We start from the raw sequence: 23651 nt of genomic DNA, 5'->3' as shown, positions 1-23651 counted from the left end.
AGCTATAAATAAATCGACTTTGATCAGTGATTCTGCGCATGCTCAGAACATGCATTTTTTCCCTCTGAACGTTACCATCGCGAAAATCTGAAGTACCCTAATATTGCCTTGAGATGACGAGAAATTTGTTATTCATTTCCTGTAAAGTGACGTTGAGTTCACTGTTTGAAACACCGCAAAGGATTTGGAAGATTCTCTGTATGTGCCCAGGCTTTAAAATAGCTCAACCTGCCAAGCTCTTTCATCAGCATTCAATAATTCATCCAAACATGACTTAGCAGGTAGTCATAAGTTAGCAAGCCCACTCAGGTGTAGCAATGTGCTTCAGTCCAACAGGAAGGCCATAGTGACACAGTAAGGATTAGAGGGATTAGGTAATCTCTATTCATTGACAATCATTTACAAGACTTCTGTGCCAGTCAACAAAGAAAGTGCTCCAGCGTCATTGTACGCTTAAAGGCGCATGGTCCCGGTGTTTTAGTCAAATGCGTACGCGGGCGCACGGCGCAAGTTTCCTATAGAGACCTACGCTATTGACTCCTCTTTAGCGCTTACGCTTTGGCCCACTTTCCCCGAGTCCGAAGAAGTCCGATTCGCTGTAGTCAGTGGTCGGATCACAGTTCGGCTCATGATTTGGCTGAGGGGGATGACAGCTTTAGCAAACTTCTTTTGTGATGTCATAATAACAAGCACATATGCACGCACCCTGGCATTACTACAGACTGCGCGATGCGCAGAGAAGACAACGAATGCAACGTTACTTAGCAACACCTACGCACTTTACTCTTGAGAACAGCTCAACTTCGGTAATCTTCGTATCAATGCTAATGGTGATCGGCAGTATCATCAACAGCGCCCTCTACACTACCAGGACTATGCCCCTTTAAGAAGTTTCTACCATGTGCAAGTTTTTGGTGCTGTGAAAGTTTGGTACCTGCAGACATTTTGGTGGTACTTTAGCAATATCATGTTTTGGTGTGATTAGACAGAATCAGACATTTGAGACTGGGTTTATCTTGGGACAATGATTTCAGGGGAGCTCAGTGACAAGTTTCAAAAGGTGATCTAAACTGATTGTGGCTACTTCTAATTGCCAGGTAGACAGGGGGAATTGCAGGGTAATGTGATCAGCATAGGCTCCACTGGCACCAAGTCCCATATGTAACTAAATTCACAGGAATATTCTGTTTCTCTTTTGTGCTACAGACGACTCGTGAATAGTTGAGTGTGTGAAAGACTTGCCCTTTTTGTAAGCATAAAACTGACATCACGTGCAAAATCTGAAAAATGGCGATGAGACAGACTGTTCAAAGAACAACCAAGTGTTTTACAATGTTTATATTACAAGTATTTTTTTCTTGTTGCTGTTTTTCATACTCTTGTACAAGGCTATTTTGAATTTTGAACAGTCAAAGTGATGAAGTGTCAAGATTGAAATTGTGAATTTGAAAGGTGCAAAGAAAGTAAATTATCTTAGTCTTTTATAAAACTCTTTGGTTACATAGATTTTTGTAAAATCATTTTTTTTTTTCTCAAGTTTCCATGTCTGTTGGTATACATACATTTGTACACATACACTGTATGTTTCACATTTTCAAATTATTGACTGTGCCTAGTTATGAAATATATATGTATAATAAATATGTATATATTTTACCACACTTATTGTTCATCTAGCCAATTACAGTAAATGTTATTTATTGAGGCATTTCTGTACATATGATTTTATATTCAGGAAAAGGATTTGCATTGTGTTACTTTCATGTTTGATATTAAAGTAGACATCGAAATTATTGAAAAAAAAAAGTCCACACTGTAAGACAATCCATGTTTACAGTAGACCTGAAAAGAATTCTCTCTCAATTTCCCAGTAATTAGAATTATTATCATTTTTCCCAATGCAGATCTACCTGGAGTGTCTCCCAGAGCAGAGGTCGGGATGGCTGAGGGCCCTGAGGGAAAACAGGGAAAAGTACAACAACTTTAGAAAGAAACATATACAGAGTACCAGCGATGGCATCCGGGACAGTGCAATGGACCCAACCCTCAACAACCCTCTCTCTCAGATGGAGGAGGTAGGTTCTTTAAGCATGCCCTCCTCCTTAAATTGTTGATATGTTTGTGTTTTCATCTTCTTTTATGCCTCTGCCACTAAGTGGCGCTGGAGGCATTATGTTTTCGGGTTGTCTGTTCATCTGTAATTGATTTTGTGGATGACGTAATTTAAGAACCATCTGGGGTATCCAAGAGAAACTTGGGAATTGTATGCATAAGTGGACGAAGCTGTGCATATCAACTTTGGGTGCACACATTTGAGACTGAAAGGTCAAGGTCAAATACTAACATTTCACTATTTCCCCTTATATCTCTGCAATGCCTGAATGTACTTTTATGAAACTGAGTGTATACATGTATTACCAGATTAGAATTCTCAATGAAGAGTTTTTGGGTCATAAGGTCAAAAGTTGAAGGTCTAGTTTGAAATGATAACATTTCACTTTTTCCTCCACATCTCAGAATGGCTCAATGCATCTTCATGAAAACTAATACTTTACACAGTAATGCCTGACACTGATTATCTTTGTGTTAGTTCAGAGGTCAGTGTCAAGAGTCAAAGGTCAGATTAAAAAGGTAAAATTACACTATTTCTTGCTGAAATTACATTATTTTCTCTATACCCTGGAAATGAATTAATGTATTCACAAAGCAGTGTGACTAAACTTAGCATATACAATGTTGTACATGATGCATTATCCCATAGTGATAATGTAGGGAAATTTGGGGCCATGGGTCAAAGATCAAGTGAAAATGCCAAAATTGCACCCGTTTCCCATATTTTGAAAGTGGCTGAAAGTATTTTCATGAAAATTGGTGTATAATTACCAGATAATGATTATTTGCCAATCATGTGAAATAGTTGTCTCACATTTGTCGTACGTACTGTACACCTATTTGGAGAATAGTGCGATATGGCAGACACATACCAGTTGCCATAGCAGCATTTCTAGTTTCAACATGGTTAAACAAATTATGTAATAATTTTATTTCTATCTCTCAAATGGTCCACTTAACAAATGACCAATCAAACTTGTCTATTCTTCTTGAAATGTTTACCTCAGAGTTAGCGTGATGTGGAAGACCACTTTCTTCAGGTGTTAGCTGTTTGCATGCACTTGAAAAGTCAAAGAACACAAATGAAAAACCATAGGTCAAAATCCAAATGGAGATAAGAACTTTGTAGCTTATTTCATGTTCCCTTTTCTGGTGTGAAGAGAAAATGAGATCCACGTGTGCCAATGAAGTTATCTCATGCAGATCAAACCATTGACTGAATTCTCTTTTTTTTCTTGGGAGGGGGGCATGGCTAGAATGTTCTTGACCATTCCGAATATTGTTCATGTCCTGTAGATACAACTGAGTTGGACCTACAGTGTAATAATTTTTATATGTATTGTGTTTCTTTATGCTTATGTTGTGTCGTGATAGCTGGCACACCAATCACTAGCAAATATACAAATGTGCAGAATCTGGAGTTGCTTAAATATTTACAGCATTTCTTTTTTGTGTGTGTTTTGTTAGGACTATTTTCTCCACTGGACCCCATAACCCCACACAGTGTCAGTTTCTGAGGCAGGATAGGAGTAGGGTGATTGGAAGTTCCTTCTTGTCGCTGTCTTACAGCTTTATTTGGAATAGATCTAAATTGAGCTGTGTTGTTCATACCAGCAGCCAACATTCACAAGAGTGATCATGAATGGTTTTCAAAGCACTTTTTAGGGGTTCAAGTTAGGTTTAGAAACAAAACAAAATGTTTACAGCCAAGAGCAAATTATAATAGTATTCCAGATAGGTGGACAAGTGCTGTACATTCCTGCCGTCATATATATAAGGGACATGTTATTCATTGTCTAGTGTGTAACAGTATCACAGCAATTTACTTTTGATGGGTTTCAAGATTATCTCAAGTTGAAGGGGAGAAAAGGTGTTTTTGTAACTTTGTAAGATTTCTTGTAAGTGATATGTGGCATGGCTGCCAAGTGGCTATGAGCCATCTGTAATTGAGGAAGGACATGATAGGCACATCAAACCTTACCTAGAGCAGTTTCAACTATTCCTACACCATGCACTGAAATATGTAATTGCTAGATTATATCTGTCAACACACATTTTTTATTTGTGTACAGAGGTACAAATACTTTCCCTTTGATGTAGCGCTAGTCTTCTCACAGTGTTAAAATATATTCTAATCTTAGTGTTACAGCTAAAAGAATTTCACAATTATTCAATCATGTTTAGTTTTTTTCTGAACAGTCACAACCGCTTTTTAAAAGCAGTGAAGCCGGAGTAAAGAAAAACATCTGTGTCTCTGCTGCAAGCTCCCCTTAATGTTTGGTATCCAGGGAAAGGCTATGGTTAAAAGTTGTCACAATGGGTGAGGTGTTCAGCTCTTTCTTATGCATGAAACATGGTATGGGTAAAGCTGGAACCATTCTAGTTGCCACACTTTCAAACTGTGATAATTAACTCATCTGTGCCAGGGACTTTGGACAGTGTGTGCAATGCTATGGGATTTTCTGTGCCAATTAGCATACAAAGGATTTTAACAAGGTGTGCCTGGCTGGAGCGCTGGTCAGCTCCACCACATTGACTGTCTGGGTAATCCTATTCAATCATGGTAAAAGAACAGGAAGCTCAGTGAAGCTTATTACCCAATTCATAATCACGTGCATCAAAACCTTTTGTGTGTATCTCCAAGCAATACAATACAATAGCAGCCACTGGGCATTGATTGTTTATGTATTTGTGCCATAAGTCCAAAGCTGGGTATGTGAAGATGGAAATTCCAAACTTGGAATGGTGGGGGGGGGGGGGGGGGGGAGAGGGGTTGACCAAGTCGTGAAATCCCTACCCAAGTGTTGTGAAAGGGAAAGCTTCTTTGAAAGAAACTGGCTCCTTTGTTTTGAATGATTAAATGTCCATTCATCACTGTTCCTTTTTGACCAGCCAAATAACAAGACTGTCACATAGATTTTGTTGAATGTGGTGAGTGAGACTAAAATTCCATCGATGATTCAGATATAAGCGTTGCTGTAATGCTAATTTCCTGGAATGGTGTCCCAAAACTGGAGTACAGCTTGGACTAGTAAATCATTACATCTTAGACTGCATGTAATTGTTGTTATTGTTGTTGTTGTTGTTGTTGTTGTTGTTGTTGTTGTTGTCGTTGTTGTTGTTGTTGGAAAATTGATAAAGAGTTGCAAGTATGATGTACTGCCACAAATCAATACAAATCCAAACCTCTTTGTAGTGGTTAACACTAGAATGAGATGTTTCATTACATCAGGTTTCTCATGTTGCATTAGCCAGAATGAGGTATATGCCAAGACACTGCCAAATCTTTGTAAGTCAAATTAATGCTTAGAAATGCCAAAACTGGCAGAATTTAACTTGCATATATACACGCACACACACACACACACACACACACACACACATGTATATAGCCAATACAGGTGTTTGACAGACCAGTATCATTTGCTATGTGTATCATTTAGTGCAGCTGATGATATGTGAGTGCTTTACCATCGACCAGCTAAAATGAAATGAATTGAAAGTGACAAGAAAGTGCAATTATTTCATGTTTACAAGAGGCCTTTCTGCATGAGCATTTTTGATGGCAAATAGTTGATGTATCATCAGGAAAAAGAGAAAGGATTTATTTCTCTGACTTGGGTTACATTGTTTCTGAAGGAGCTAAATCATGCAAATGTATCAAATGGTGCTAATACAGACGAATGAGAGAGGATCCTCTTAAACCGAGGATCACATCTAAGTTTCATTCAATCTTTGTGTCTCTCTTCCTGTCTGATGTCCACAGAGCCCATGGAACAAGTACTTCCAGGACCGTAGCTGTAGGATGGAGATCAAACAGGACGTTGTCCGCTGCTTCCCAGAGATTGCCTTCTTTAAGAGTGAAAGGATTCAGGACATGATGCTGGATATCTTGTTCTGTTATGCTAAGGAGAACAGCCACATATCCTACAAACAGGTAATGTGGTGTCCCATTAGACCCTTTTATGAAGTTGTTTAAATTATTTCCTGCTTGGGCTCATTCTCATTTTCTTTGCTTAATTTTCCAATAACAATTAAAAAAAAATATTGTGACATACAAAATCCAGACATGTTTGCTACCGTAATGTGCATGCACAAATTGACAGGGCAGTTTGCTGCTTGCCACAGGGAGGATTACATTTGAACATTGAGTGGAAGACATGTGACACTACTGACAGTAGCCACAAATCTTTTTCTTGTTACAAATTGTGGCAGAAATTCTTATGCAAACTTTGGGATGGTTTTGCTTGCTGATATCTGGCAAATTTTGCCAAAATGTTGTGTGATTTTTCTTTTGTATCAGTGAATGCCCCCTTTCAAATGTTTTTCAATGATTGAACAGCTTATGTACATCGGCTGTTGTATATTTGGATATATAGTTATGCTAATTAATTGTGCAATTGGTGAACCATGTAAAAACTTGCAAACTGGACAGTAGGTGCAATTGAAATTGATTAAAATGAATTTCAAAAGTTAGATTCAAATGAGACTTCAAATCAATTCACAGACTGTCACAAATGAGAGAGCCGTGGGCATGAGCAGTGTTCTCTGCAAGAAGAGGAGGCCTTCAGAGATATCCTAGAATGGAGGTTGTGAGATTGTGCTGTGTGATTCCAGATAATTCTGATGATGACTTCTAAGGTTACAAGGGATGGAATTTGAATTTGCTCTCCTTAGTTTGCAATGCCCTGACAAATGGCAGGTGCCAGAAACCACAGGCTAATCACCTCTACCTTACAATCTTATCTGCAAAAGAGATGTGAGACCTTTTACATAATCACCGACTTTTTCCGATTCCAGTTATAGACACTCTTAAAGGCATAATTTACCATTTGCAGATGAAACAAAAACCCAGCATTAGTGCTTTAAAATGTTTCTAAAATGTGAGTTAGGGACAGAAACAACCACTTTAAAAATTTGAATCGGTAAAATCTATGTTAAGTATTGTTTAAAGATAATATAAAGTTTTGGTACCTCAAAAGTTTCCCTGAATTTCCTTGTCTTAGTTTGTGTTTCAGGTGAAAGTACCTTTCATATAACTAACACTGTGAGACTCACTCGCCCCAAAGTGCTCTCATGTCTTAGTAATCATGCAATTAACTGCGACCAGCAGCCCCATACGCATAGCGTAATGGGGCTTCGCATTGTAGCATTCAGGATCATGACAGATTTAGTATCGCGGGTAAATATCAACTTAAAATCAAAAAATTTCTTCAATTTGAGGACTTACCAATTAAGTAAAAGTATTGAAAACAAGCTTCAGACAACGTTTGGTTCTGCCAGTAGTCCCTTTCTGTTCGAATTGATGACTGAATGTGACTCGGTCGAGAGGACTTCGGGAGAGCTACATACACTGAATACTACGGCCAGCGTATGCGCACACATCACATGCGCACAAATTTCAAATCCATGAACGGATAAGATGTTTGTGTGCGCATGCGCTGGCCGTCAAGTCAGTGTAGCTCTCCCAAGGTCCTCTCGACCGAGTCACATTCAGTCATCAATTCGAACAGAAAGGGACTATTGGCAAAACCAAACGTTGCCCAAAGCCTGTTTTCAATACTTCAACTTAAACTGGTAAGTCTTCAAATTGAAGAAATTTTTGGATTTTAAGTTGATAATAACCCGCGATACTACATCTGTCATGATCCTGAATGCTACAATGCGAAGCCCCATTTAGCTATGCGTATGGGGCTGCTGGTCGCAGTTAGCTATGCGTATGGGGCTGCTGGTCGCAGTTATCATGCAATAATGGTTTCGTACAATACGTGTACTACCTCGCCGCCGTACGGCGGCACATAGTAAACGGCTCTGGTACGAAACCATTATTGCATGATTACTAAGACATGAGAGCACTTTGGGGCGAGTAAGTCTCACAGTGTTAGTTATATGAAAGGTATTTTAACCTGAAACACAAACTAAGACAAGGAAATTCAGGGTACCAAAACTTTATATTATCTTTGATATAAAAAAAATGTGAACAATAGTTATAATGAAAATGTTTCCAGACTAAACCGTCTACAGTTACGGTTTATTGAGAAAAATACAGATATCTTCTTATATTTTAGGCTTTTTTTGCGAAAATTGTATATGATAGGATGTTTTGTGGTATAACAGACCTACACATATGCATTAAATGTTATATCTTGAAAATTGTTTAAATCACTGTTCCCAAAGGTAAACTGTACCTTTAATGCTCACTTTCCACTTTCAGTGTTGAAGATGACTATTATTGAGATGTTTGGATCAATAATGGTTTCAATGTCAAACCTATTGTTTTCTGGCGTGCAATGCAAGCATTGTGGTTTGTGTTGGAAGATGATTATGCTAGCAATTATGGCAGATGAAAGGTTCTTGTGTGTATTGAGTTACCTATTACCTGTCAGGTTTTGGTTTCCTATTTGTTCATGGTCAGTTCTTGTTACCAACCTTGGAAGTTTTCTCAGCCTGTGTCCCTTCTACTCCTCAGTTTTCAACAAGTCCCCTCCCCCTTCTCCTTCTCTTTTCTCATCTTCAATGGTATCATCACATTTCATCAATCTGTATTGAGCTGTATTTGTTATTGTCTTTCACCTTCTTTTTGTTTTCTGTACCCTTTCCATCTTCTCACCCGTCCGTGCATTTCTTTCTCCTGCTGATATTTCACGGACATTTGTTGCAACAGGGCATGCACGAGCTCCTGGCTCCCCTGATGTTTGTGATCCACTCTGACCAGCAAGCATTTCTTCACGCAAAAGAAATGGAGTCGCAACTGTGAGTAGACATTCATTCCCTTCCTTCCCTTGTCACATAATGATGATGATGATGATGATGATGATAATGATAATAACAATGATAATAATAATAATAATGATGATGATGATAATAATGATAACAATAATAGTAGTAATAACATTATTATTATTATTATTATTATTATTATTATTATTATTATTATTATTATTACTACTACTATTATCATGATTATTATCATTATATTTATAATCAGAATCATAATGATTATGATTATGATCATGATGATGTTATGTATAAATGTGCAAGGCAGTCTAGATTTGGCACTCTACTTCAGTGCAAACATAAGTTTGAAATAGATTGATTTTAAGGTGATTATTGCTCTAAACCAGTGCATAGACTTGTTATATCGGGACGTGTATGCTTTTGGCTACTAAGTGGTGTGCTTTGTGTGTCTAACACCTGTATCTTATCTTACAAAAAAAAATGCATGACATGTCATTTAGATTGATTTCTGTGCACATTTTCAGTCAATTGGCAAATTTGCAGTTGTTGCCTCATGCATGGTACAAACATGTAACTCTTTGTAGCCTTCAAGTGTAATGAATTGTTTGTGAGGAAACACAGACCAGATTCAACAAGAAAGATCACCAAAGCGTTTAACTAGACAGCTATCAGACTGAACCATATCAGATTATTTTTCATTAGATGACCACAATGAAAATACTGATGTTGTCATCTTGAATGATACGTACAGTGTAACCGTGTAAGAGTTTTCTAAATGTTTCCATTTTCCCCCATCCCAGTAAAAAATAAAACAAGATAAATGGGGTGGTAACATCTCATTTTGTGTCTGGACGTCTTTACCAGTAGAGAATCTCCACATTTGCATGAGTTGCTTTACACATTTAGATATAAATCTCTGCTTTGTCAAGAAGCTACCACAGGCAGGAGTCTTCTTTGCATGAAATTTGCTTTCGTTCCACATTGGCAGTAAAACTGTCTCAGCATGCATCGATCCATCTTTTAAATCATGTTTGAAAGGGAAGTCAAATTGGCAACGTGGACACAATTTTAAGGTCTGACAGGTTCATTTCTATTACTAACATCAGTGATGTACGTGAAATGAAGCTAGACTAGATTATATTGAAAGTGATGATATCAGTTCTATAATCAACCATTCTTAATGATCGATGCCCGCTGTCCATACAGTTTGAAAATATTTTAGCATGTATGATAGTAAGTATTATGGATTATTACATGGAAACACCAATAAACACCTTCTTCTCCCCATCGATTGTTCATCTGTCCCTCCAGCGTTGTTGGTCCCACTCAAAGGTATTTTTGTTGCTTTAACACAGATTTTCCCAGTTTCCATCTCTGATGTATACTAATGTCAGTTAACTTTTCCTTCTTACCATAGCTTTCTTTCAGCATCTTGCTTTTTCATCCATCCTGATTTTATCATGAATTTGCAGTCATTTTGCTGTTTGTTTGGAATGCACTCTGATTATAAGGTTTGGGTTATATGCAAGTCAAAAACATTTTTAAAAATTCATCAAAAGGCAAATGCTTCAGTGTCTTTTTAAAGGTATATTGTGCATCGTGATTCATTTGAACTCATTCTTGACATGGTCTTTTTTTTTTTTTTTAAAGTGAATTCATTTTCAGGAGGCTCAAGTGTTATTTGCTCAGTTTGCTGGCATTCATGGTAAAATTCTCACCAGCATTTAACCTGTCGTCACTCTTGGCAATAGCAACAACAGAGTATTGTAGAATACAGTGACAGGGCTGCCAACTGTCATGCAATTAATGTGAGACTCATGCAATTCACCAAATTAGCTGTCTCACTCTGATGAAAGAATTCTCATGCTGAACTCCCCAAAAACAGAAAGTTAAAAAACAGAAAGTCCCCCCATATCCCTGATAATCCGAACATTCAATTTGCCCAGGCCCAAACCCAAACTTTCGAGATTTCCCACAAGCAGACTCTTTCTATGCATGTGGTGAAATCTTCACTGAAGTATGCACCAGAGTGCACCATATAAAATGTAAAATTGTCAAAGCTCCCCACCAGTGAAAAAAAAAGGGGGGGGGGGGGGGGGGAGACTACCCTCCACACCATTTCCCCCCCCCCCCAACCACCGTCGCTTCGATCTGTCGGGTCATACCCTCCCTCGCAGTGTCTCGCTCAAAACTCTCACTCCAGGTTGGCAGCCCTGCAGTGAGCAGTAGTCTGGGTTTAGAGTGATGGTTTTCTGTCAGTGCTCACAGAATTTGATAAGCCAGTGCCATGATGATAATGCCGTCTTAATCTGCAGCAGCCACCTAAAAATACAAACGTTTTGCTCTGATGGTAATGCATGTAATACGTGTGACGAATGCAGTGATACACACACACAAATGACAATGCATCCAGACTATTGTTGTGCACCATGGAGCAGGGAACCAAAATGTGCAAGTGAAGTTATTTTGAAGTATATGCTAGAAACTTGCTGCTACTCTGGCAACTTTGTAACCAACCTGGTTTTTATGTTCCAACATTCACATATAACCGGGTAGGGTGCTTGAACTAATACCCCATGACATGTTTTTTGTGTGCAATGTTACCAGTGTGACAAGTTTTGCAAAAGCATAAGCACTAAATCTAATTTACATTGTGTGATAATGTTATTTTTATCCCAAGTCTTCTCGGAAGCCAACTCTTTTTTGTGAGAAGAACTTACACATGATGTTGAGGTCCAAAGAGACAAAGCTGTACTCTGCAAACTATAGCACAATCATATTCTAAAAATCATATTCATATTTCTACATAATGATGTAAATTGTTGTCATATCCATGAAATGTGTTTGCAGTCAAGAGATTTACAGTTGATTGATGCTGATTTAACGCTTTGTAATGAGTATTTCTGTACCATTATGAAGGACCATGATATTGTTGATTTTGGAAGATTTTACATGCTGCATAGAAAGATGTAATTTTAAAAGCACGGTTAGTATGGCAGGAAAAAAATTGTGGGGATTGCGATACCGTTTTTGGTCATTTTTTTTCTCTCCATTTGGACTCTTACTTCTGCACCAAGACAAACTTATACTACTGCTAATTAAAGCTACTGTTAACCATTGGGAGCAGTGACTTCAAAAATGTTTGAGATATCACAGTTGATGCATAAGTGTAGGTCAGTAGTATCACAAAACATCCTACCATGAAAACAGTTCGCAATAAAGCCTGAAATATTAGATGTCGCTAGTTTTCTCAATAAACCATAACTGTAGACGATTTAGTCTAGAAACTCTTAAGCATTAACTATTGTTCACATTTTGTACATTTAACAATACTTAACATTAAATAAACTGAGTAACATATTTACATTGGTTGTTTCTATCCATAACTCACATTTTAGAACTGTTTTGAAGCACTAAAGCTAGATTTTTCATGTACAAATGGTAAATAATGCCTTTTAATGATGTAAATTTTTGGCCTCATTGAAACAAGATATCACTCTGAAATACCACCTGCTCCTCTTACAAACTCATCTGTCATTATTTTTATTATCATCATTATTTTTTTTTTTTTTAAACCAATGATTATCACAGTATGACAGTTCCCCAACTTTCCGTGTTGTGTTTGCCAGAGATGGGTAAACCGTGTAATTGGAGACGGAAATGTGGAAGTGATTGTTACAACAAAATCATTATAGTGCCAGCAGCGGCAATATCCCGCCAGCTAATTGCTATCTCCCAGACTAATGGCAGTCATAAAAAGCATGTCATATCTAATCCTGTGTGCTGTTGAGCAATGTGTGGTGGACATTCAGGTCATCAACTGAAACATAATCTGGAATGTGGTCTGCATGTTGGTTTTCTTATTGAATTTCTTCTGAAGGAGGGTATTAGCATGTTGGGTCAGTATCTAACAGAATGATTGCTAATTAAAATCTTAAAAAGCTCATATTCATTGTTTGTTCATTTATTTGTTTGGGTCTTTTTTTACGACCATTGTGTGTGTTAGTTTGCTATTAAATAGATAAATAAAAACAACAACTATTCATTACTGTCCTATCCTTTGAAGGCAACTGGAAAGAAGGTTGTTTGAATTTTCTTGGATACTAAAATAAATCTACACTCCATATGCTCATAGAAAGTTTCTGCGAGGTGAATGCTTGGTGTCTTTTTTTTTTTCATTCAACATTGGCTCATCTTTCATCATCGGGACTTCAAGTGCAAATAGCCTATAGCTGCCAAAACATCCCATTGCGTGTTGATGGTAGAACATTTCATGCCAAAGGGGATCATGTTCTGATGCTCTTGCGTAGTTTCTAAATATTGCTATCATCTCTTAAGGCCACAACCTGGGTTAGCTTATGTTATGTTTATGACACGATGTTTTGAAAAGTATCAAGTTAAAAGTGCTTTAATTATAAGAGTATGGCATCATGTCTATCCTGATGCACTCAAGTGAATCTGGTCACAGATATTTATTCCTGATTGACAATTCCTTGTTGCCTTTGTTATGGAACACCTTCACTTTCTCTTGTTTGAAAAGTCTTAATGCTTTTTGGGTTTCCGTATATTAAAGTTATTCAACTGTCAGATTCAAATTATACTGTGCTCAATTAGTTCATTCAATTGACTTTGTATTTCATTTATGTATGAAAAAGAAATGCAGAAATGAATCAAATCAATCAAATCAAATCAAATCGATTCACTGATTTTTTTTTTTTATATTCTTTAGGTTATGTAGAATTTACATGTATGTTAACATGAGGTTTGACTATATTTTCTTTCTCTCTCTCTTGTGTGCAGGGACATTGTATCAGAGCTGATGAATCCTGAGTATTTGGAGCATGATTCCTAGTACGTCAGATTCCCGTTGTGTCTTCAATTTTTTTTTTTTTTTCATCATCATGTATGAGATTTGTCTCCTGATGATGCTCAAAACATGCTCACATTTTTTGTAATCATAAACATGTGATATCTAGTCATAAAATCATGCAGAGAATTGAAATTGTACATTGTTAAAATAAATCACTTCTTTGTTAAAGTAATGACTTTCTTGCCGTTATAAGACGGCACTAAAAGCAAGAGATGATGTTTGTGCACATGTTTTTGGATTGTAATACCTTGTGAATAGGCAAGTAATGCCTTTGAATCAAACTATGAGAAACAACATTCTTGCTGTCAGAAGACCACTTTTAAATCAGTAAGAGATGGTGAATATTTGTTTGTGTGTCTATTTGTGTGTTTGTGTGTATGTATATTTGTGTGTTTGTATGTTTGTGTGTGTGTGTGTGTGCTTGAATGCTCTATTGCAGCACCTTGCAAATAGTATATAATTCTTCCTTAACCCTTTGAGGATGAGTCCCAAGTATACTCAGGCAAGTGTCTGTGGGAAATGTGTGTTGTAGTAAAATCAGCCTGTCCTCAACAGTTAAAGGAGGCCTCTGGGTGATTTTCAGATTTTCTATATTTGAACAACTATGAATTGGTTAAACTGGATAAAGAGTTCAGAATTTATAGAGATTTGAATGAGGAATGAAAATGTTTTCAAAATTCATACCAAATCACAATGAACAATGATGATGACATGGCAGCTTCCCCACAAGAATGCATGAGAGGTGAACTTGTTAAGCAAGCGGTATTGTAATGGAATTACATTGCTACATTTCTGAAATATATGAGGTTACCGTGTCATCATCCTTGTTCAGTGTAATTTGTTCTGGGTTTTTCTTCAGGGCATTGTTTAATCTGTTCAAGGGCCACAATAAATTTCACCAATCTATACATGGAGCTGTTGATTCAGGTATGTACTACATGTTGTGAAAGTATGAAAATCATCTGGAATGCCCCTGTAGGTGATAAAACAACCTACTTGATGTTAAAGGACGGCATGTATTTAATGGATGATTATCACGTATGTGTGTCTTTGTATGTAGCACCTTGTTCTGCCACCTGATGGAGACAGCTGAACCCTGGTTCCAACACGGCCAGGATCTCCCCTCAGCCTCCTCCCAGGGGGCCTTCGTCCAGCCAGAGCCTTTCTCCAAGCCCCAGGAGTGCAACCCGTCCTCCCCACTGGTCAAGAAGCTCAACAGGATACGGGAGGTGATCCTGAAGAGACACGACTATGAGCTTTACTCTCATCTCGATCGCCTCGACATCCCACCACAGCTCTATGGCATGTAGGTGTCAAGAGATTGGTTTTGTGACAGCCTGCATTTTGTGTAGCTTACATTTTTGGTGTAATCCAACCTATGGGTACAATGCGTGATGTTTTCAGTGAAGACCATTGCTGCCAGCACTACTCCTACTACTACTGCTGCTGCCACTGCCACCACTATTACGACTACAACTATTGCTACTAGTAGTAGCAATAGTTGTAGTCATAATAGTAGTACTACTAGTAATACTTCTGTGTGTTTTTTTAACTCAATTCATGTGCCTTCTCTTCTTGTGCACAAGTAAATATGCACCAAAAATTGATGCCCCAGATGCTAAAAGAACTTTTGTGTCTATATGCGATGTCTGCAACTATTCTTCATCTCATGTCTTGTGTGATCAGATTATTTGTGATGTGAACTAATTCTTGACAAGCTTACTGAGTGATGAATCCCTGTTCCTTGAGGCACGTTGCCACAAACTATTGCTCTCCAAACCTTCACCCTTACCTGCAATCTAAGTGACACAAGTGCAGAAACAACATATTAATGAAGAAATAGATGCAAGAAGTAATTTTGACTGCCATTTGAGGAAGAGAAAACAAGACGGCAAAATTATATACTGTGCAATGCACATGACGTACTGCAAGAAGAAAGTCGTTGACAATGTATGACAGTAGAAAAAGAAATAAAAAACTATGCACATACTGTAAGACGAGGAATGTTCGCGTGCATTTTGATTTCGCAAATTTTGTGAGAGCCAAGATTCACGTAATTAAAATGCATGTGAAAATTCTTGTCTACACTATACGCATTGAATGTAAGAGGCAACTCGTGAAAATTTTATACCGCGAAAAAGGCTGTCGGCTCCAATGCACGAAAATTTCATGCTGCGAAAATATCATGTTTTACAGTATTATTTCCTCACACTCTCCTGTGCAGACGTTGGATCAGGCTCCTGTTTGGCAGGGAGTTCACCTTCCAAGACCTCATCGTCTTGTGGGATGCCATCTTTGCCGACTCCGTCCTGTTGGATCTGGTCGACTACGTCTTCGTTGCCATGCTAATAAAGATCAGAGAACTATGTAAGTCAATGCAGCAGATGAGTTCTCAGCTATTTTGGGGATGTGGTTGTTTTTTTCCTTTTTTCAAGAACCTAATGTCTATGTTAAGTTTTGTTATTTAAATTCTTACATTTTTTAGTTTTTAGTTTTTCTACTTTTGATGGGATCAAGTCCTGTTCTATCGTTAATCTTTTGCATAAAATGGGATGAATTGCCCATGCATTTTTTTTTTTTTACCTCCGCCAAGGAGGTTATGTTTTTGACGGTATTGGTTTGTCTGTCTGTCTATTTGTTTGCTTGTGTATCTGTTTGCAAAATAACTCAAAAAGTTTTGAATGGATTTTATGATATTTTCATGTAAAGTTGACATGTGGCATAATGGATAAGACTCTTGACTTAAAAGCAGAGGTTCAACATTCAAATCTCCACAAGTGCCTACGCCCATGGACAAAATGTTTTCACCCACCATGTCCCCCTTTACCCAGGAGTATAAAGGGGTACCTGGCATTGCTAGGGTAATAATAATGGCAGGGCCCTTTTTTAGAGCAGTGGCAAAACTGAAGAGGCTATCCTGGATAAAGAAGACCATATTATCATTTATTATTTTTATTTATTGATATTATCATAATGTTGTTTCCCCACTCCAGTGTTGACTGCTGACTATGCTAGCGCCCTCATGCTGCTCATGAGGTATCCCACTGTGGACGACATCCATTTCCTCGTCAACCGTGCCCTTCATCTCAGAGATCCAAAGGTACAGTCTACATTTTTCTCACTCTTATTCCTGAAGGGAGCCCTTTCCACACAGATATGCTGTAATTGTTAGTGCCATCTTGTTTCAGCAAAGCTCTTGTGAAATTTGATTTGGATCTTCTAACTTAGTGTGGCTTTGAATGATACTAAAAACTATAGTTGATGTATGGAGTTTATGTTACTGTAAAAGTGGATATTTTCGCGCGACTAATTTTTCACGCTAGGCCGGGTCAGAAGAGTTTCGCGTGTTTTTAATTCCGCGGAATCAAGACATCACGCACGGGAACGTATGGCAAGCAAAAATATTCGCGTGTTTTTACTTTCGTGCTAGTTTCTGGTTGCGCGAAATGCGCGAAAATTTCAACACCGCGAAAATTTCCACTTTTACAGTATGTCAATTTCTTCTGAATGTGTCTCAGTGCTTGAGGTAAATAACAGAATATTTCTATAATGTTAATGATGTCCTATTTTGCTCTTGACTAGGTAGTACTTTGATGATGTTATATCCTGGTGTGTTATTCACCAGAGGTGCTGTGGTCTGGTACAGATTTTGCCCTCACCTTCACATTCAGGAGGTGACACATCTGTTAGCACATTGGAATGAATCACTCCTTTCATTTGGATTTTGTGAAAGAATAAGGTTGAGGAGCAGAAACAGCTTCTACTTTTAAATTTCTGCCGCCATCCTTCATGGAACCTTCTATAGCAGAAACAATATTTTTCATTTTGCTCATGAAGCAAAACTGATATATTAAATATACTCTGCTTAAGTCAGAAAAGCATGTCTATTGCACTTATGTTAACTTCTGTTATGTGTCTCGTCATGTAGAGCTCTCAGAACAGTCCCATAATTCTGAGTGCCATGTTGAATATGCATCAGACTGTAACCTGCGTGGAATGATTCATGTGTGTCCATGTATGATATTGTATGTCAGGGAGAATTGAAATTTATTTTTTGATAATGCAGGAAGTAAGGCCTGTAACAAAGTAAAGAGAAATAATACAAGATTGTAACAAGCCCCTAGACGAATTCCACTTCCCACATTGATCAACCTATCACACTCCCTCCTCCCTCCCTCCTCCCTCCCTCCCTCCCTCCCCCCTCCCCTTCCCTCCCCACAACAGAACAACCCACGTCAGCCAAACTACCAGTTCCACATCTACTCCCAAGTGAAGAGTGGCAATGTCCTGTCCACCTCCCGAGGCAACATCGCGGTGCCCAAGAAGCCCCTGCCCGGCAGTGGGGCGGCAAAGAAGACCTCCATGGCTGTCACCCAGGGATTCAATAGCCTCAGGAGGATAGGGAAGAGCAGCGGTCAGAAGGATAAAGGGTCAAGGGCGGTCAAGTCCAAGACCACGGAAGGTGAACATTTTGATGGATGCTCTGAGCTGAAAGCTCTTATCTTTCATTGCTTGTTTGAATAGATTTACTCAAGTAAATTAGTCACTATGTGGTAAAACAAGTATGATGATGGAAAAACCGGAGAAACCTTGAGATCTGATAACCTCAAACAAAAGTTAAACCCACAGTCCAACATCACTTTGAATGTATGAGAGACAATGTAAAACCGACACAAATAGCACCAATTTTGCCATCAAAAGATTCTGCCTATGATAGTACCATTTTCACTTGGAAGTCTTTCAATGCATCTCAACCATATGCTTTTGTAACACATCTCCCAACTGAATAGATAAGCAGTACCTGCTACTACAAGAGATTAGAACCATCACTGACTATTGGGATGGGAGCTTGGTAGATTAGTAGATATGATGCCTGTCTAGCGGTCAGGAGATCATGGTTTTGATTCCCACTGAGTATGCATTCCCTTGATATTTATCATTGCTCTTACTCAAACGCTGAATAATCAGTATCTATTTGTGTCGATTTTTTTTTTTCAAAAATTTGTATTAATGTACAGGAAATTCAAGAATACCCCTCTTTCTTAAAGAAAATACTCCAAATTGTCCCTATTTCTTAGTTTTTAAGGTTGGCAAGTGTGTGATGGGCAATTTGTCAATAAGTTGCAATAAAAACAGCTCAACACAGAAATCATTTAAATTGAATATCTCCCAATTGCTTACTCTCTTCCAGACTTGCCCCACCCCCTTGCCCAGTCAGCTGACCCTGTGACTGATGTCCAGACCAGGAACCTTAGGGTCATCTCCAAGTCAGGCGCTGCCTCCAGCATGGAGTCTCTGAAATCGAGCAGCGACACTCCGGCCAAGGTAGAGAGACTAGCGCCCTCGCAGTCCAAGATGTTCTCCAGGCCCAGGAGTACAAGTAAAAGGGTAAGCCCAGAGTTGCGGGGGACCAAGTCTTGAGGATGTAACAGATTCTTTTGACAAGATTATGCAGTTCTTGCAAGAGAATAGAATCTGATTGTTTGTGTGTGTGTGTGCAGTTACAGATAGAATTAAGTCTGTAAGAAGCAAAGCTCTGCGTGAAATATTTTGTTCATATGTCTGGAAAAAGCAAAGCAGGTTGCAGACATGTCAACCAATATGATTTTATAGCACTCAGTATGATAAACAGAGTGAAATATGATAATATGATATTGCCTATTGAAAGAACAACTTTCCATCTTTTGAATAACCAAAAAATTAAGCCAGTACAAACTGCAGAAAACTGCAGAAGACTGCTTCATCACGTAGAAAGATGTACTGCTATATTCCTGCAACCCCTACAAATATGTTGAAGGACAAGCCTAAATGGACAGGAAATATGCAAATGCAAATGCTGTACAATTTTCTCATCAATGTTGATAAAGTAGCAACATTTTACTTGCCCATTCTTACCAGGGAAATTTTTTTTTTCTGACATTTTACTGGCCTAGGGCAAACGGGATAGTGGTGGTATCAAGATTTCATGAAAGTCTGATTTCCTGTAAAAAAAAAAAAAAAAAAAAAAAAAAAAAATTAATATTTTTTAGGATATTCCATCTGTTGTATTTTTTTTTTTAATGTCAAGAAGTTAGCAACTCTGCAGGATGTGCTTTCTTTAAAACAAAAAATGACTACCAGCTCTGCAGTACGAAACACAACATTGCATTTCTTTCATTTTTGTGGAATGATTGTGTTCTTCCCTGATTGTTCAGGGCAAATGCACTTTGTGAATACAATTTAGGTGTTCCTTGAAATCCTTCCATGAAATCTACTCCCAGTGATTCAGGAGATAAATGATGCTGTAGTCAAGAAGGTCATCCCCTTCCCTCTTATCTGACACTATAGATGGCTGTCTTTTGGTTTGGTCCATCACAGACAGCTCCAATGAGAAAACAAACTTCAATCAGAGCACATTTTGAAGATTTGTAAGGTATCATACTTGTGTCACTGAGTTTGATTTCAGCATGATAGATTATCATTGTAAAAACATCTGTGATTCTAACAGAGAAGAACATGGCGTGGTACACATGACAGACACTACATGCATGTCACATTGGTTGCATTGCTCGATGGATGTGCCATTGTTGTTTGTCGCCCTCAGGAGGCAGAGATGGAACAGCAGTTGGCCGCCAGCCAGAGCAAAGTGAACGAGCTTCAGAACATGTGTAGATACTGTGCCACCAAGATGGAAGCACACATCAGTAAGTATTCCACCAACCAGTGGATGTACAGGCCAATACAGCATTCCCAGTTCAATTTGGATCACTGTTAAGGAAACAGGAACATGTCCATTCCAAACACAAGATGCTCATGTCTTCAGAAATTAAATGTCTTTGCTTTCCAATATTTGTTTTTTTAATTGTGCTTGTAATACCACAGCAGCTATTTTGCTACTACTAATCTGCTAATTGAGCAGGAATGTCTCCAGATCAAGTTCTGTATTGCTTGTATTTTGTTTCTGATTTTAACCATCCCCTTACATCACTCTAGCTCTAATTGTCTTCCTCTCATAATTGCTTTACATTACACACTGTACAAAGTTTCACTGCATGTGAATCTTTCTGCATTAAAAGAATATTTATTACTGGAATAACATCACCCTGACAATAGCTACTCTACATGAAGTCGCAAGTTTGCGCCTTAACAAGTAGTCAGCTCTACAGGCAATAAATAACTCTTATGTTGTGTTTTTACCATATTTGTTTCCATGGAGCATAATGTGCAGTCGAGGCAAACCATAGATGTGTTATCCTTCAAGTGTTAGCACCTAGAAGATGAGTGTAAACGGTGTAGACTGGAATGCAAAATATACGTAGAACTGGTGTATATGAAGAATTTTTCATCTCTCCCCATCTCTCCCTTGTTTATGCATCTACCTTCCCCCCTCTGTCTCTCTTACCTCCATTATTATAGTGCAAATGCAGGAGGAGCTGCTAAAGTTGAATCTTGAGACGGACGATGAATTGTTTGTCTCTCTGGCGGGACTCAAACAGGTAGGCAACTGGTCATCGGCATCGTTCCATTGGGTCGTAACCCCGCATGTGCCTATGCATTTGACCGTAACTTGCTAAGCTGCTATATATATATATATATAAACATTCACTTCATCCCACCTCCCATACCTTCCATACACCCCTCAGAAACCACACTTAAAACAACCTCAATCCCAATCCCACCCCCCCCCCAAAAAAAAAAATCCACAACAACAACAATCAAGAAAAAAAAGTTGACTGAAATATGAATTGGACTACCCGTCTCATGTCATGGACATTATGAAACAGTAAGGTTGGGGGGGGGGGGGGGGAGGGAGGGTTAATTATGTAACACTATTCACTGCCAATTAAATAGTTTCAGTATATTAGATCTGATCCTCAAAGAAACTGAGCATGGTAAATGGTTGAGGATAATAGTGCCCTCTCACTCACATCTCGTGAATTGGGAAACGGTGCTTTTCTTTTTTTTTAGAAGTCCATTGGCATTTGGGAGGTCAATTTCAGCATTTAAAACTAATAACTACACTCTGAGTGGTAAGTAAATTTTTTGAAGTGAATCATAGGGCAATTAAATCAGTGTGGAATCTCTCCATTTTTACCTATCGGGTGCCTAAAACCATGTCCCTGCAGTATGCTGCTGTATATCTATGTACATGATAATCTCTTGAAAATCTAGCAAAGCCTAGTTTTCCTTTTGTAAGAATTATGCTGATTGGAAGTGGCATAGTACCAAAAAGGAAGTTATATGTATTTCAATGGGAACTTGAAAGGGTGTGTACAGTTCTGGTCGAGGTGAGGATTTAGCTTTTAACGTTTTGCGAGATATTCAGGAACCACTCTCTGATAGGTCAAAGAGCATGCAATTCTAAGGGGTATCAAAAGTTTATTTGATGAACATCGGTTTTGAAATGGCTGAGATATCCAAAAACAAGGTGAAACAAAGAGATCCTAATAAAAGGCTAGGCCTGTCGCCTTTTATTATTATCACTTTTTTGGAGATATCTCAGCCATTTGAAAACCAATTTCATCAAATAAACATTGAATCCTTCTTAAAATTACATGCTCTTTCATATTTCATAAGAAGTTTCTCATTATCTCACTTAAGAAGGTTCAAAACATGAGTCCCCACCTCAACCAGTACTGTACAGTCCCTTGAACATCTTGATGCACTTACATTACTTTCTTGTTTTTATTTGATTTGATTTTTTAATTTTATTTTATTTCTGGATTTCTTTTTCATATATAGATGAAATACAAAGTCAATTAAATGAACTAATTGAGCACAGTATAATTTGAATCTGACAGTAAAAACAGATAAATGATTAATTCAGATATCCAACATTTTTTATCTAACACAATGTAAAATGAAAGTAAACAGGCATTATTTTATGCATATATTTATGCAAACATAAGATCCCGTATATGTGTTGTTCAAAGACAAATTGATCAACTCTTGATGTACAGAAATACAGTTGATGGACAATTCCTTTGCCACTTCAGATAAACTCTTAATGTGAAGAAGAATGGTGCATAATTGGTGTGATGACTTTGATTGCAGGTGAAGGACATTCTTCATGGGAAGCTGCGCTTCATGCAGGGTTTGATTGACAGCGAGGAGATTGCCATCAGCGACAATCACTACACGGATGGGGAGGAGCTGATGCAGAGGGGTAGCATGTCAATCAAACACATGGACCAATCACGTGAGACCTTCATTCACAGCAACAGCAGCAGCAGCAACAACAACACCAGTGCACCAATCACAGGCCCTGCTGATGGGATGGGGGTGGAGCTTGAGACCAAGGATGTCCCCACCAAGAGCAAAGACCTGCCCACGGACTCCGCCCATCCGGAGGGGAAGGAGCTCCAGGATCCGGCAGCTCTCAGTCGCCAAGAGAGCGAGTGGACCTTGCTAGATGCACCTGCTGTAAACGGTGGAGGAGAAAAGTTAGTTTTACCTCAGGAACCAGGCGCGACTCAACAAAAGGAGGAAGTAGATGTCTTGTGCAATACGCATCCTGTCTTTGACTCCTAGTATGCCCCTAATCCTAGCCCTTCTATGGTCTTCAGTGTTTCTGGAAATGACTGGAAAGAATCAGAAATGCCAAGCAGCTTACATCATTCAATCTCTGTTTTTTTCCTTTTTTTTTGTTGTTGTTGTTGTTGTTGTTGTTGTTGAAAGGGCCGGCACTGAAACAGTGCTAATACTTACCACTCATTGTCAAGTGTTCCCATGCTGCTGATATGAAACATGTTGATGTATAACCTAGGTTTTGTCAGAGGATTTTGCTATGAATGAGCCATGTCATGATGCTATACCTTTTTTTTTTTAAAGATCTGTAAAGCACATTTGCAACAAGCAATTCTATGTATAACATTTACATTCATGTTAAGCAGTACCATATTTCCATCAATTCGAAGTTCCAAATATGCAGTGTGTTGTAATAACTGATAGG

The 23651-nt window shown here is 38.4% G+C and overlaps 1 protein-coding gene across 1 annotated transcript in view; it reads left to right on the top strand.

Annotated features, from left to right (window-relative positions):
* Positions 1-23281, top strand: part of LOC140237963 (TBC1 domain family member 5-like) — a 29281-nt gene extending 6000 nt beyond the window's left edge. Inside the window, exons 4-17 of the mRNA XM_072317894.1 lie at positions 1905-2075; positions 5879-6049; positions 8777-8865; positions 10162-10182; positions 13651-13701; positions 14781-15026; positions 15945-16087; positions 16714-16820; positions 17945-18182; positions 18912-19108; positions 19426-19428; positions 20304-20403; positions 21116-21195; positions 22754-23281. Coding sequence (XP_072173995.1) covers positions 1905-2075; positions 5879-6049; positions 8777-8865; positions 10162-10182; positions 13651-13701; positions 14781-15026; positions 15945-16087; positions 16714-16820; positions 17945-18182; positions 18912-19108; positions 19426-19428; positions 20304-20403; positions 21116-21195; positions 22754-23230 — 2094 coding nt within the window. The 3' untranslated portion in view covers positions 23231-23281. The remainder of the gene's footprint in view (positions 1-1904; positions 2076-5878; positions 6050-8776; positions 8866-10161; positions 10183-13650; positions 13702-14780; positions 15027-15944; positions 16088-16713; positions 16821-17944; positions 18183-18911; positions 19109-19425; positions 19429-20303; positions 20404-21115; positions 21196-22753) is intronic.
* The last annotated feature ends 370 nt before the right edge of the window (positions 23282-23651 follow it).

The sequence above is a fragment of the Diadema setosum genome, chromosome 14, assembly GCF_964275005.1.
Source record: "Diadema setosum chromosome 14, eeDiaSeto1, whole genome shotgun sequence".
In the NCBI taxonomy this organism is placed as follows: Eukaryota; Metazoa; Echinodermata; class Echinoidea; order Diadematoida; family Diadematidae; genus Diadema; species Diadema setosum.
Note: the sequence above shows the minus strand (reverse complement) of the source record. Positions and strands in the feature narration are given on the sequence as shown.